This window comes from Gigantopelta aegis, chromosome 8, assembly GCF_016097555.1.
Source record: "Gigantopelta aegis isolate Gae_Host chromosome 8, Gae_host_genome, whole genome shotgun sequence".
NCBI classification, from domain to species: Eukaryota; Metazoa; Mollusca; class Gastropoda; order Neomphalida; family Peltospiridae; genus Gigantopelta; species Gigantopelta aegis.
The window spans coordinates 36,965,182-36,981,307 of NC_054706.1; the positions used below are offsets into that span (position 1 = coordinate 36,965,182).

A 16,126-nucleotide genomic window follows, 5' to 3' on the forward strand; every position below is an offset into this window, starting at 1 on the left:
CATGGGCTACTCTTTTCAATTAACAGCAAGGGATCATCCCACAGACAGGATAGCACATACCATGGACTTGATATACCAGTCGTGGTGTACTGGGTGGGCCCACCAATGGGGGTCGATCCCAAACCGACCGTGCATTAAGCGAGTGCTTTACCACTGGGCTACATCCCGCCCCTATCTAGTAAGAAGTGTGCTATTTGCTATAAGATATTTGCTATAATAGTATCTTACTTGCATATAACTCTTTTCATTTTTAGTATAAACAGTATACCAAAGAGTTCAATTGACCTAATGAACACATGTATTTGTAATGATCAAGGTAGCAACCTTAATTTAAATAAAACTTAGTAAGAGCAATCTTCAAAATTCATGTCGATCATCAGTGAAGCCAGAAAATGCTGTTGCAAAATCAATCTACACACCATTTTTAATTATTATTGGTTTATGTAGGCTACTTAGTTATTACTACTAAATTGCCTTCACAAAAATATCCGAAGTTTGAGAGATGAAAATGTGCAGTTTAAGAACTAAATATAATGTTTAAAAGGTAAATGGTAGCAATGACCTGAACAAAATACTAAACAATCACCAATCAGATGCAATAGAATAGATCTTCTATTGTTCACCGAGAATAATACATTATTGGAGGGGGGGAGAGAGGGAGAGGGGGAGAGGAAGAGAGAGGCTGATTATTAATCCAACAACTGATGATTATTAATCCAACAACTGATTGGGTAATGCATTTTGTCGATTACAAAATTTCATCCCATTGCCAGTACTAACAAAGCAATTAAACCATTCAATAAACCAAAATTCTCTCCAACTGGACTTGTTCATCGCACCAATCTTTTAAGGAATTACCCCCTATAATTTGAAAACAGATGAATAATCCAATAATCCCGATGCATTCATTTAATGTAAGCTGTACCTGTGAAAACCAGACAATCAGACCAGTTTCAACTATTATGGCGCCACTAACTGCACTAGATATCACCATATAAAATTTAATGATTAGGAATGCACAATAGTAGACAAGCAAATACATACTAAACAAAGTAGAGTTTTTGACTGCTTGATGGACAATCAATTTTTAATGTTTGAACATAATGCTAAAGGTTGCGGTGTTGATTGTTGTTTTTAACAACGGTCACATTTTAAATATTAATACTGTACAGAATTACATGTATACAACAAAGAATTAAACACCTCAGTAAACAATATACCCTTCAAAATCAGACTTTTTACTTCATACCATGGGTGCCTGGTTTAGAGGGATTTTGCTGCAGTCTGTTCCTTGAAGTAATAACTAATTTGACTGTGCCATGTGTTTATTATTAAAAAAATATTATTATTAAATATAAATGCAACATTCACTCACACCAAGCAATCAAAGGAGAAAAGGGAAATGTTAAAGAAAAACTAAACACCATTAACTTCAAACTTTTATTTTGCATCACATCAAAATAAACTGATAAAAAAAATATATATAATAAACGTATATAAAAATATAAATATAACTGCAATCTTCTTTCTTCTTCATTCAAACACAGCGATACTTTAGTAGTAATGAATTAATTACTGCAACATCAAATACAAACTACAAACCATGTACAATGATATAACACATACAATGATACAATATCCAGCACTTAGATGAGATGTACATGTATGTAGTGTTTATTAATATAAATAAATAAATAAATAAATAGAATATGATAGACAATGTAATCCCATAGCATGTTCCTTTTCTAGTACACAATGTAGATGTATCATCATTTTCTAGATTTTGATATCAATTGTGGTGGTTAGCTGGTCACACCAGGAACCACAACTATTATATCTCAAGTCCGAACCACATTGTTAACAACTACAATAAATTATTCTCCTACCTTTAATTATTTATAAGATTTTACCCACATTTTGTTCAGAATTTTTTTGTGAAAAAACCCATAATGACATAAATTTCACATACTAGATGATAAACGTGTCACCTATCTGGACTTTGCTTAGGCCTTCTAGAACAAAAAGCATGCATCTGCCATTTTAGTGGGTTTTTAGTAATGTGGGGGTTTTTCAAGATTTCTGTTCGAGTAATTTATCGTACTTGTTAATGTGGTTCGGACTTACTTTATCCATTATAACAGTTTAGCTTATTTATGCACAATTAGTGTTCGTTTTTAAATATATATTTATCAAAGACTTATCAGCAGTTAATAAGTTTAAAGGTATTTCACCCTCAAAACACTTGGTTCCCCCAAACCCAGCACCAAATATTTACATCAATTAAGCTACAATATACAAGAAGATTATGAATTTGGAATTCCACTTTTACAGTGTCTGCTAGTATGGATTCTAAAAATGTTTCTATAAACAAAGGGATATCTGAATGTGTACAAGGACATGCATAGAATAATATTTCAAGGAAGGAATGTAAAGAAATGTTACTCTTTTGAGGGTGAAGCACCTTTAATCTAGTTATAATCTTATCTGATTGCATAACCATTACGAAGTAACAACTGCTATGCACAATTACATATATTTACGTTGCAAAACTTTCAAAGGTGTAAATTATTAATTCAATTGATAAAATATCACATAAATTACTAAAAAATAAAGAAAAAATTAAATAATTAAGTACACAATATCATGAAATACATGAAATAGATAAATTTAACAAAGTACCTACATTGAAAAATTACTAATTTTGTGCAACTCTTTGTGTGGGAGGTGGGGGGGATGTAAGCCTTAAATTGTAATACATGTGTATGCTTTATGTTAATAAAGGTTCTTGTTTCTTTTCGGGGTTTGTTTTTTGTTGTTGTTTTTTTTGTTTTTGTTTTTTGGGGGGAGGGGGCAGGGAGAGTAGTTGCCATTCAAAAGTAAATAATATATATATATATATATATACACTCATTCATAAGTGATAAAATATATATAGTCAGACCTCGTTACGACAACATTTACACCATCTGACCATAAATTGTCAGGAACGAATGTACATCAATATTGTGTTCAGTACACTGGAATTCACACCTTCCGACACCAACAGAGCAAATCAGGAACAAACGTGCAACCAACGTCTAAAAAGACATCGATATAACAATTTCGATATAACGACAAAGTGACCCAGGACGAACGTCGTCATTGTAATGAAGTCTGACTGTGTGTATGTATGTATATGTGTATATATATATATATATATATATATATATATGTATATATATATATATATATATATATATATATATATATATATATATATATATATATATATATATATATATATATATATATATATATATATATATATTAATACTGTTGTTGTAAGACGTAACATGGATTATTTTTTTATAACTTAGGTTGTTTTAGTGGAAACAATTGTTTAAAAATTTTAATAAGTAACTTAATTTTAAACTGATGAAAACTATTTTTCTAAACAAACCATAAAGTATGCCTAATGACCCTATCTGTTGTATAAATTGACAAATTGATTAAACATGACCTCAGTATGCAAAATGTACATTAAAAAGTTAATTATTTTAATTTACTGTTTTTTTGTTTCATCAACAGTTATAACTGGGCAAGTGAATTTTTCACCATGGTTAGTTAATTTTCAAATCCACTGGCCCCGTGACTAGTAAACTTTTAAAAATTCTAGACACCTGGTGGTGGAATTCTAACAGTAATTAAAGGTAGGATAGTAATTTATTGTAGTTGTTAACAATGTGTAGACTTTTAATTTGGATAAACTTATTGTTAAAATAACTGTGCATTTCAGAATTTCTAGATGTATTTTTTCAAGTTTGCACATACAAGAATATGAACATTAAAAAAATAAGTTTTGTCATCAATTTATGTCTTCTATATCAACTTGTACATAGCTCCAAATGTGTAAAATGTCAATATAAATGCCTACTTAAAATGTCATCATAAAAAATGTTGGAAAAATTCTGGTTTCCTTTCAAAAGAGTTATGCAAAAAGTTTTTTTCAGCTGAGTGGTCTCCCATGACCTATAAGCTATGCAAGTAACCTACACAGTAAACCATGCTTATATTAAAAACAGTTATTTTGCAATTGCTGCAGTAACTTTACAGTTATGAACAACCCTCAAGCACTTTCACAAGAAAAACTTGTTTTCTCTCTTAAATGCAACAACCATATACAGAACTTATAACTTTGTGAATTCCAAGTACAACTGTGTTGATTATCAAAAATAGTGTGTGCAACAGTGTAAGAAAAATAATAATAAAATAAAAATTTATGCCTGCTGCAGATTTTACAACTATGAATTATTATTTTTTAAATTGTTTGGCAATAGCTTATGTAGCATGTAAATACATGTCTGTCACATGTTTGAACTTCGACACACATTTTATTTCAGTTGCTTTTGAACAAAACGAAATAGCATTTTTGACTATAATGCTCAATAACAGTCTAACATGATTTGGCAGCCTGATCAACATATTTTTACATTAGTTTAAACAGAAGTGAACACACAAAGTAACAATGCTAAACATAAGAGAAATATATATTGAAACAAACCATAGCAATTCATGTCATGTCCATCAATAATAAACAATTTTTTTTAACACAGGTTCCCTAAGATAACAATTCATCAATTGATATAGATAATTTCTTTGCTGAAAAATAAATTATCACATTATAATACATTTTTAACACAGCTATGTTAATTTCTTATTTATAAACATCCATATTTGATCAATGATCAACTTAAATACATGTTGTAATAGTAATAATAACTATTATTAGAATATACTGACCATCAATGAAATAAAATGGTACTTGATCAAACAGTATTGAGATCACTAAAGCAGTGAAAACAAAATTAGGTATTATTTCATAACTAGATGCATATAAACAGTAATTACAATTAAAACAATATATACTAGAAACATTCTGTATGCATTCAATTTGTAATGATCAAACATAATATTTGAACATTTTTTAAATGAAGCACAGCTATTTATTAATATCTACAGCCATTGCATACTTAGATCAACACTGATATATTATTTTGACTTAAGCTCCCAGGGTCCAGTTTTAAGAGTGGGCAGGATGTGGATCAGTGCAAGATGATTCACCCAAGGCAGAAGTTCCAGAATACAGTGGCACGATGCCTGAGGCCAGTGGTTTTTAGACTCGTCACCAAAAATTACTTTCAGCGAGCCCCATGACAAGTGAATTTTTGTTTCTACACTACGACTGTACGAAAATGAAACAAACATCTACAAGTTGCTTTTTTAAATTGGTTATCACATGCAATATTTCACTAACAAATATTTGACCACCAGTAATCTTTGACCCATGTATGACATTAATAGACCTACCAGTGTAATTTCATTGTAGTAAGTTATAAAGTGTAAACACAAATATCCATTGTTGTTTTGCCACCATTTTTTCTTTTACACTGGAACCCAAAGACTCGCAACTCTGAGGGGTCAAGACTAAATTTATTTACTTTAAGAAAGGTTTACATATATATATATATATATATATATATATATATATAATAAATAAAAAGCTGGGACTTTTTACATTCAGTTTATCAAATATGACTTTAACACTGGTAATAGAAAAACCAACAGATTTGAGGAATGATGTCTAGCAAACTAAATTATTAACAATCATGGCATAAGGAAGCATTCTCTGAGAGTACTGCTAAAGCAATACTTGTCCCCTACCTGGCCCAACAATTTTTCTTATCATATAAGTAAATTTTGCGAAAAAAATTTAATAGCCATAAAAGTTAACTTGATCTATAACAGTTTGTGATAAAGCTATCTACAAAATTTTATATCAGTATCTTCAGGCATTGCCAAATAAGTCTGGAAAAAAAGGTTTTTTATCTTAAATTCAAGGGCATTGTGAAAAAAACATCCGGAACTATGTGGGACAGACCAACAAGAAACCTATAGTCCCCTTAGGTTGGACCGGTAGGGAACTAACAGGAGTATCAGTACGGTACATGATACATCCATCAGGAGTTTTATAGAGAAGAATACACATTAATTAATGTGTTGTGTGAATGACTGGATTATAATTAAATGTGAGATCTGTGCAATGGGACGGATTAACAGTCTGTAGATGATGCACCCAGTGGAGAAGGTGCGGTCTGATAAATGAAGCCACTGTTCTCTATTAGAAATGTTTTGTAGCATTAGTACATTGTTGACATTTATTAAAAGATAAACAGTTTATGTATGTATTGCGGACTTATGGGAATGTAAAGAGTTTTGGCTTCTTTATGACTTTATGATGTTCAGAATCATGTCAAATTGTGTGATTCATCCCTTACAGAATGTCAGTTATATCCAGAACAATGAAAAGTTGGTCTGGGTGACAGTAATGGTCATCCCAAATTGTCATCCCAAATTGTACTTGCATGTAAGGATTGATAAGGAAGATATGGCCCAGACAAGGATTTCCTTCAATGTGTAGTAATCGGTGAAAAGTAGAAAGATGTTTTATTTAACAACGCACTCAACACATTATTTTATGGTTATATGGCATCAGACCAATCTAATTAAAATTAGCTCCACTATTACATGTGGATCTAACACCAGCCAGTTGGAGCTCATGTCCACCAATCAAAACCTTACTTGCAGAATCCTGCCAGTGATTTAAACTAACAACACTGGTAGTCCGCAGTGTCCAGGTAACATTTCGTCTGTAAATAATAATTTAAATATTGACCAATCACACTTTGCCTAACATTATTTGGGAGCATACAAATTCAAAAAATATCGGGCGAGTCTATTTTAGTGGCCACAGTACAGCGAACCATACCAATACGTACTGGGTGAGTTATCAGTCTTCAATTTTACGTTAAAAATTATTTATTTATTTATAAAATTTAAAAAAACTAAATCAGTCTTCAGTTTTACATTACAAATGATTTATTTATTTATATAAAAAAAAACCAGATCAGTCTTCAGTTTTACATTACAAATTATTTATTTTATAAAATAAAACTTGTTTTAAGGCATTCGTAATTCACACGAAACATGTCGTATACCCTCAGGATAATTCAGAATGTTTTCAAATTATTTTTAAATCACTGGCAGGATTCTGCAAGTAAGGTTTTGATTGGTGGACATGAGCTCCAACTGGCTGGTGTTAGATCCACATGTAATAGTGGAGCTAATTTTAATTAGATTGGCGTCAGACATATGATTATCAAGCATTCTGAAAGTCCCTGCCAGTTCGTCTTCATATTCGATAAAGTAGACCAAGACAGCAAGAAAGAAAGAAATGTTTTACTTAATGATGCACTCAACACATTTTATTTACGGTTATATGGCGTGAGACATATGGTTAAGGATCACACAGATTTTGAGAGGAAACCCGCTGTCGCCACTACATAGGCTACTCTTCCGATAGACAGCAAGGGATCTTTTATTTGCGCTTCCCACAGGCAGGATAGCACAAACCATGGCCTTTGTTGAACCAGTTATGGATCACTGGTCGGTGCAAGTGGTTTACACCTACCCATTGAGCCTTGCGGAGCACTCACTCAGGGTTTGGAGTCGGTATCTGGATTAAAAATCCCATGCCTCGACTGGGATCCGAACCCAGTACCTACCAGCCTGTAGACCGATGGCCTACCACGACCCACCGAGGCCGGTCAGTGAAAAGTAGGTCATGGTGACCTAGTTATGGTAAACAACCATACCACCATACCAAGATGTTAATCCTACATGACTGATGAGGACTACGTGGCCCTGACAAGAAACGTTAATGGACAGACAGGATAATGTCACATCAAAGATGGGTATATAAATATTTTTTAATAATTAAAAATCCATAAAAAAGTATTACTTTAAAAAAGCAAACCCAAAAACCCCCATTCCTTTGATCAATTTACATAAACTAATGAACATAAGTATTTCTGCATATGTCATTAAGATATATATTTTTTAACTTGCTGCATTCCTACGGTATAAGTATCACACTGTTATGTGTTGATATGACCAGTAAAAAATAAATCAATAAATCAGTGTATATGGCTGATAAATATAGATCAATGCATTTAAAATGAAGCCCATGCCATGTTGGTACCTCATACCTTTTAAATGCATAAAATATACATTGTATCACTTTATTCAACAAAAATAAAGCAATGTTTAAGATATCACGGACTAACATTTGTGAATATTCTTATACAATAATAGACAAACAGAATTAATTAATATACTAGTACTAGGCCTGGAACAACCAGGACTTCACTCAAACATAAAAGCAACCGTGAAGCCAATTCTTTGAGGTTTTTAATTTTATTTTTTTGTGGTGTTGTTTTGGGGGTTTTCTTTTTAAATAAAACCCCATAGGGTCAAGGAAAATTTTGCTTCCAAAAACATGATCAGTGGTATTTCTAGTCAATTAAAAATTGATTAGCAACTACTGTTTAATGTTTTCTGAATAAAATTTCCCCCAATAGTCCATAACAATTTCTTGTTTGAGTTAAAACTTCATTTATGTACAGCTGGTTTTTGGGGGGGGGAGGGGGGTTCTCAGAAAATAAGGCAGTAAGTCATTAATTTAAAACATGAAAGAAATAAAATATATATCATTGATGTTTTTTGCCGTATTAACTTGAATGACACGTTACATAATATAATAAAAAAAGAGCCGATTAGAGTCAAAACAATTTGTGACGTGAAGACAAGTTCTGTTATTAGTGTTAATACCACACTACAGCACCTATCAAAGACATTAAGTAAAGACGGTCAAACTTAAATTAGTGTGGTGTAATACAACTACATCATGGTACTGCTGATTTGTGGCAAGTATTTATTAAACAGGGGTGGGAATTGGTGAAAAGCAAAAAAAAAAAAAAGCAAATCTAGAGGGGTCCCGGAAAATCTTAGGTTAAAATCTGTGCCATCTGACACATTTTGGAGGAAAGGACGATTAAAATGCGAGGAAACGCAATGTTCCATGAGGAAAAAAAACTGCTGATCCGAGGAGAATTCCCACCCCTGATTAAAAAAAAAATTTAATGGAGAAAATACGTTTCAGTTGCAATATTTGACAGGTCTTTGGATTTCACGGTAATGATCGTTTTCAGTAGTGTCGGTAAAATCACGGAACCAAAAGTTCCCATAATTATTATATCGAGTACAACTATTCAACAAAAAAAGTCGACTTCACGTTTGTGCTCGAGTACTGAAGGTGGCAATCAAAAAGGTCCCACCATTTCCTGTAGTTTCATTATGGGAAGAAATGACGTAGGCCTAAACTATTATTTTTATTTAGCTGTCAAAATCACAACAGATTGTGTATAATGAGAGGGCGTGTCAAAAATCTACTTTATATCGTGTTTGAAAACGTGTGTCTCTGCACCAAAACAGTTTTCGAAAAAGTGTTTCTCATGAAATTTTAAATGCTAAGGCCCTATTTGAATTCCACAAAACATCAATAAAAAGTTGTGGCGTTAAATTAATTTATGGCACTTTTATTTCACATCTGGGCCTTTGGGACTTTCATAGTTATGTTAAAATAATTTTATTGGTATTCATATGTGAGCCATTGTGGCCATTTTAATGGTGATTTAAAATTAATTTACGGTTTTAAATCACATGGCATAGCTAGCCCTATAATGGAAATTCACTATATTACGGGCACATGGGTGTACGAGCCGTATTGGCTTTATGAATGTTTAGGTAACGTCAAGTATGTTACGGATTAACATTAATAGTTGTGGGGTTTTTTTAGTGTAATGGCACCACAAATGCCATGGAGAGCGGCCAAAGAGAGGTACACAGCTGTACGACTGAGAGGGCAAAGACAGAGTCAATGAAAATGAGACGGTTACTTAACCAACAAGAGCTACCTGTCGACACATACCAGATGTCAGCAATTGGCCGCAGAGGTGTTGTGGTTAATGAAAGTGGAAGGTTTGGTGCTGAGACCAAACTCAACAAATTATCTCCCAGCTGACCCAATGCAACAGGTCCGGCTCCATCAGATCCTATACTGGATGACCATGTGCAAATTGCACAAATAGTGACCAATGTGCAAACACTGAGAATACTGGAAATTGGCCAACTAGCTCATTTTTGCTTTTGCATGATGCAATAGGAAATCTAACACTGTTAGTAACAGGTACGGTACCCCAGCATTATCCACTGATGGTTTTACATATTCATTTGAAAATAGCAGCATCATCTCCTGGCCTTTGGATATTATGTTGATTGAATTAAACAAAAGATTTGGGCCAACCAATTGATTGAATTCAGAACACTGTTACAGAATAGGCCCCATGGTCGATTTGATGTAGCTTTTCAGACGATTACTTTTTTGCTAATTCCAAAAGCAAAATCCATTCCAATTCGGTCAATGGAGTTTTGGAATTTTATAATTCCCCTGTCTAAAAAATGTGATGGAGTCTAGGAAAAGCTGTCGATGTCGCTGTTTGTAAATTTCCAGTATAATGCTTCAACGGCATTTAGTGACAAAATAGGCAAAAAATAATAATTTAATTTTGATATTCTGTAGTATGTTTGTGTCATCTATTACGAAACGCCAAAAATGTCTTCTCTGCAGAAGCATATACATATCGCATACCATTGTAAGCGTCGTGAAGTGGCCGTATTGATAACATACATTGCGCATGAATACTGTTAACTGGTGTATAGTGCGTATTCTTGGATGGCCAATCAAAGCAATTTTCAACCTATCAGTATAATATAAGTATATAAATAAATCATACAAGTGTGTATTAAAGGAAGGAAGGAAACAGTTTATTTAACGATGCACTCAACACATTTTATATATGGTTATATGGCATCGAACATATGGTTAAGGACCACACAGATATTGAGGGAGGAAATCCGCTGTTGCTACTTCATGGGCTACTCTTTTCGCTTAGCAGCAAGGGATCTTTTATATGCACCATCCCATAGAGAGGAGAGTACATACCACGGCCATTCATGTACCAGGCATGGTGCACTGGCTGGAGCGAGAAATAGCCCAATGAGCCCACTGACGGAGATCGATCCCAAACCGACCACGCATCAAGCAAGTGCTTTACCACTGGGCTACCGTCTCATCCCCAAAGTGTGTATTAATGTTTGAAAGTTAATGAATGATGTTTTAAAGGAACTTCAAAGTTAGAAAGTTAGCCGGCAATCGCTTCCAATATGGCGGCAACCATTTATCAAAACATGGATGGTAGGACGGCTGGGCAAAATGTTGAAATAGCTCTCATGTTTAAATGGTCTACGGGCCATAAATATGGCTAATATCGCAGATGACGATACTCTACAGGAACTGATGGATGACTACTTTGTGTCAAGGGACACATTTTTACCATGAAGGACAACAAATTTGTCACATGTTTCATTACATTCATGAAATTGGTCAGGACAAACTCACTAGTCTCATGAAACATTATAAAGAACAAGTTCTTGTGCATTTGTGTGCATGTGACCGGCCTCGGTGGCGTCGTGGCAGGCCATCAGTCTACAGGCTGGTAGGTACTGGGTTCGGATCCCAGTCGAGGCATGGGATTTTTAATCCAGATACCGACTCCAAACCCTGAGTGAGTGCTCCGCAAGGCTCAATGGGTAGGTGTAAACCACTTGCACCGACCAGTGATCCATAACTGGTTCAACAAAGGCCATGGCCATGTGTGCTATCCTGCCTGTGGGAAGCGCAAATAAAAGATCCCTTGCTGCTAATCGGAAGAGTAGCCCATGTAATGGCGACAGCGGGTTTCCTCTCAAAAAATCTGTGTGGTTCTTAACCATATGTCTGACGCCATATAACCGTAAATAAAATGTGTTGAGTGCGTCGTTAAATAAAACATTTCTTTCTTTCTTTCTTTTTTGTGTGCATGTATTTTGCATTTTCATTTTAGAAATCTTTAAACTCAGTTTTCTCAAATTTACTTTTTCCAAAATGTGTAACACTGTATATCTTTAAAATGTCATATCTCTGACAAATATTAAGATATTTTGAAAATTTAAAGAGTTATAGAATCTGTAAAGTTGTGTCTAAGAATAAAACCTAAAATTATTTTATTTAAATTTCACCATGTTGTGGATTTTCCTGTGCATCATCTCATATATTACAGAAGCAAACAATAATTTCAGATTGATTGGTGTGCATACACTGGTTATTTGTATAACTTTAAAATTTATACAGGAAAAGATAACGGAGTCCAGGAGAATGGTCTGTCAGTGTAGATATGGACTTATGCACGCCTTTGTTTGGAAGTAACACTCGTGTTTACATGGATAACTATTATACAGTAACTGAATTGTCCCATGATCTGCATATATATGGAATCCATGCTTGCTGAACAGTCAGGGCAAACCAAAAAGGACTACCCAACAAGACTTTTGCCAAAGAATACAAAGCTTCAAAAGAATGAATTGAAGGTAGCTCAGAAAGATGAACTGACATACTGCATCTGGCAAGATACAAAACCTGCTCTGTTCCTATCCAATTTTCATCCTCTGGATGATACTGGAATCGTATTTAGAAGAAACAACGTCCGACAAAAAGTGAACGTCACTACGCCATCACTTGTCAGTGACTACCAGATGAATATGGGAGGTATAGATCGCATGGACCAGATGATTCACTACTACATGATAAATCAAGTGGAGGAGGAATATATTTTTCAGTCTGGCCATGTCATGCGCACACAATGCATACATGTATGTAATATTGAAAGGCCAGTGCTAGAACACAAGGTTGAAAATATTTTCACAAATATAAAAGTGTGTCGAGTGTTCGTTAGCGGCACCAGGAAATATTTGGACTTATTTTAAATAAACACTGTTACACTAATAAACATTCTTAGTACTCCAGTATACTTGTGTTTTGTAAATAATCATTTTAAAAACATAAAATCCTATATTTTCATTTTCTTTGACTTTCTATGATCAAAATAAAAATTACACTACTTTCCAGGATTCTCATGACCTGTACAAACTCTGAATAACGGCAATAAATAGTTATCTGTACCTGACGGGATATTTTTTAAACATTATTTTGGAGTGATGGCAGCAGGTTTTTGGCTTCAAAGTTGCTTGGATTGTTGCTATACACAGATTAATGTTATGAACTAACAGATTTATTCATTCAAAAACAATGATAATGAATCAAACATATAATCAAATTAATACAACAAAATATAATATTTCATCGTCATAAATTCAATACTCAATACAGACAAATAACTTCAGTAGGGTAACAATGGTAAACATTACTAGACTAATAACTTTCATAATAGGTGAACACAAACAATATATTAATGCATTGAATTCTGTTTTGTTTTTAAATACAACTCAAACCCTATGCATAATAAATACTTCGCTGTGACATCACTTTAGCTGTACTTACCCACAGGTATTAACAATTCTTTTGCAAACAGATTGAAAGCAAAATACTTTTGAAGTAGTATATGCACTTGCTCAAAACATAAGCTGTCATCCACATCACAATACAATGTACAATACACATATCCACACACAAAAAATCAGTCACCATTAAAGGTTTATTAATTAACAATCATAATGTGTTGTGACTAATTTTAAACAAAATAGGAAAGCACTTACCTTGAGAAAGACGATTCAATGTAAAAAGATAGTATTAAATAATAATGCCAACAACATAGAATGAAAGTGTTACCGAATCAATAAGTATAAGACACGTACTGCTTTGGCACATTCTTGCTTGAAAGCCTCCCTGCAAAAGACAAAACAAACATTTGGTTAGCTTAGTATACGTAGCTAAATAGTCAGTCAGTATCAAAAGACAACGAAAGAATTGGCATGCAACTTTATAATGAATAATGCTGACACACATAAACACATTGTTTTATCCCATATCAACTACTGTAAAACGGGTGTTATTAGCAGGAGTAAATTTTCGCAATATTCAAATACAGCCATCATGGCAGGCAAAAATTAAAAAACAAAATTGCCACATGTACACAATTCTATTTCGATACAGACTAGAGTACAAGTAGTCTGACACTTAATAGTATCCCATTCTGAGCGACTCTACTGACGAGTTCTGCAATCACACGTTTTTTGGGCCTATAAATAGTTGACCGCATGGCATGTACTATTAATGAATGTAATCCCAGATATGGTTCAACAATACTCCAGCAAGTGTGAAGAAACAAAGACAAACATTTGTGCTATGTTAAAAATGTCTAAATTGTTTTCTTCCTGTACGCCAGTACTGGAAAAAGCTATCATCTTGTGGTTGACATTTATCGGAACTTTACAAAACAGTTAGTGTCCCTTATTTTGATTGGCCAGTTAAAAATAAAGCAGTACTGAGTGAGAAGCATGTTGTCTAAATTCTGTTTTGGATCAATAACAAAATAAACTTTGTTATTCATTTCATATCAGCTTGGTTTTTTGTTTATCCATATTGGTAGTACAAGTATTGTGAGTAAATGTACCATGTCGCGTTTGTGTTATTTTTTTCCAGGTAATTAGGCCTATTTGTGTAAGTAATTTTCGTAGTTAAATTGAAAACACGATAATTAAGAACATGTTTTACAGTATGTAACATGTTTTACAAAAAAATTACAATGTGAATTACCATCAAATTGCTTAGTTCAAACGACAATATTATTATATAATAAATTACTACCCTATTAGCATGTCAGAATTACCAAATTTTAACACCCAATAGATGATGATTATTATAACTTATAAATCTATGTGCTCTAATGGTGTCATTAAACCAAAAAAACTTTAACACTAATCAGCTTAAACTCAAATAATTAAAGACCATCTCAACACCTTACCATGCTTTGCTGGTACTGTTTGAAGTGTTTGTCTGGATTGGAATTCGGGACACAATAACCGATGAGTTCTTGGGTATCAGCTCACTATTGTTCACATACACTGAAACAAAAGTATCTGGATCATTTCAAAATTCACAACACAAATAATTCTAAAATTCATACCACAGATAATAAAAAATTTAAAACTTTAGAAAGATCTTGCGCATCACCCCATTAACCCTCCATTAGCTTTATCACAACACATATGTATTTTCAAGCTTTCAGAATCTTCTAAAAATCCACTAGTCATGGGATCATTGATTTTCAAAATTCATTAGCCACGATAGTTAAAAATCTACTAGCCCTACATCTGTATGTAGCATATGATACGTTTATATACTAATACCACTAACAAATAAAAAAAAACCTAAATATGGCCAAAACATTTATGATCACTATAGTATAATTAGCATGTAATGTTAAATACATACATGTGCAAATACCATTAAATATTCTTCATAAATTAACATACATATATTCAGTGTACAATTGCTATGCAGAGTATAATCCGGAAATAATAACAGTACAACAGGAAATAGATTTTAGAGTATAGCAGCTTTAGTTTTTGTTTTTCCAATAGGAAAACATTACTGTAATTTTTAGGGATCGATAGCCAATTGTGAAAGCTAATTTAATAATAAATTTTATCGTTTTACCAACGAAAATCACAAAATATTGGGATATGAATCATAGTTAAGTTTCCAAAAATAATGAGAATAATAGACATAAATGCCCATAAGTAAATGCAATTTTTTTCTAAAAATAATATTTGCCTAATTTTAATCAACAAATGTAAACTATGCATTTATAAAAAGTTTAAGTGAAAACATGAGTAAAAGTCATAAATTTGTACCCACTCAACATGTTTTTTGTCAAAAATTAATCCAGTAGTCTGAATGATAAAAACATATTCAATTCGCTATTGCTCTTTAGATATGTTTTAAAACAACTTGTAAGATACATGATACCTAGCATCAATTTGGGTTATAGCAAAAACCAGGGTTGAAGATTTAGTCACCCTTTATTGGCAAAGCAGGGCTAGCTCCGGCAGACACCAAATTCGCCAACTGCGAATTTTGAAAAATGGTAAATTTTATTTTGAGTTGGCGAAGCAATTTTACTACATTTTATTACAAAATAACTGGTTTTCTGCCATGTTTGAAGTTTAATAGATAAATTTGCGAAACTTTGTGTTCACCCAGAGCTAGCCCTGCTAATGAAGAGTATTTTGGATTCTGCAAGTAAGGTTTTGATTGGTGGACATGAGCTCCAACTGGCTGGTGTTAGATCTA

The 16,126-nt window shown here is 33.2% G+C and overlaps 1 protein-coding gene across 1 annotated transcript in view; it reads right to left on the reverse strand.

Moving 5' to 3' along the window:
- The window catches only part of LOC121378780 (E3 ubiquitin-protein ligase RBBP6-like), a 55,439-nt gene that overhangs the window by 38,133 nt on the left and 1,180 nt on the right, over positions 1-16,126 (reverse strand). The window contains exons 2-3 of the mRNA XM_041507096.1: positions 14,796-14,895; positions 13,687-13,717 (exon numbers count right to left, since the gene is read on the reverse strand). Of these exons, the coding sequence (XP_041363030.1) occupies positions 13,687-13,717; positions 14,796-14,895 (131 nt within the window). The remainder of the gene's footprint in view (positions 1-13,686; positions 13,718-14,795; positions 14,896-16,126) is intronic.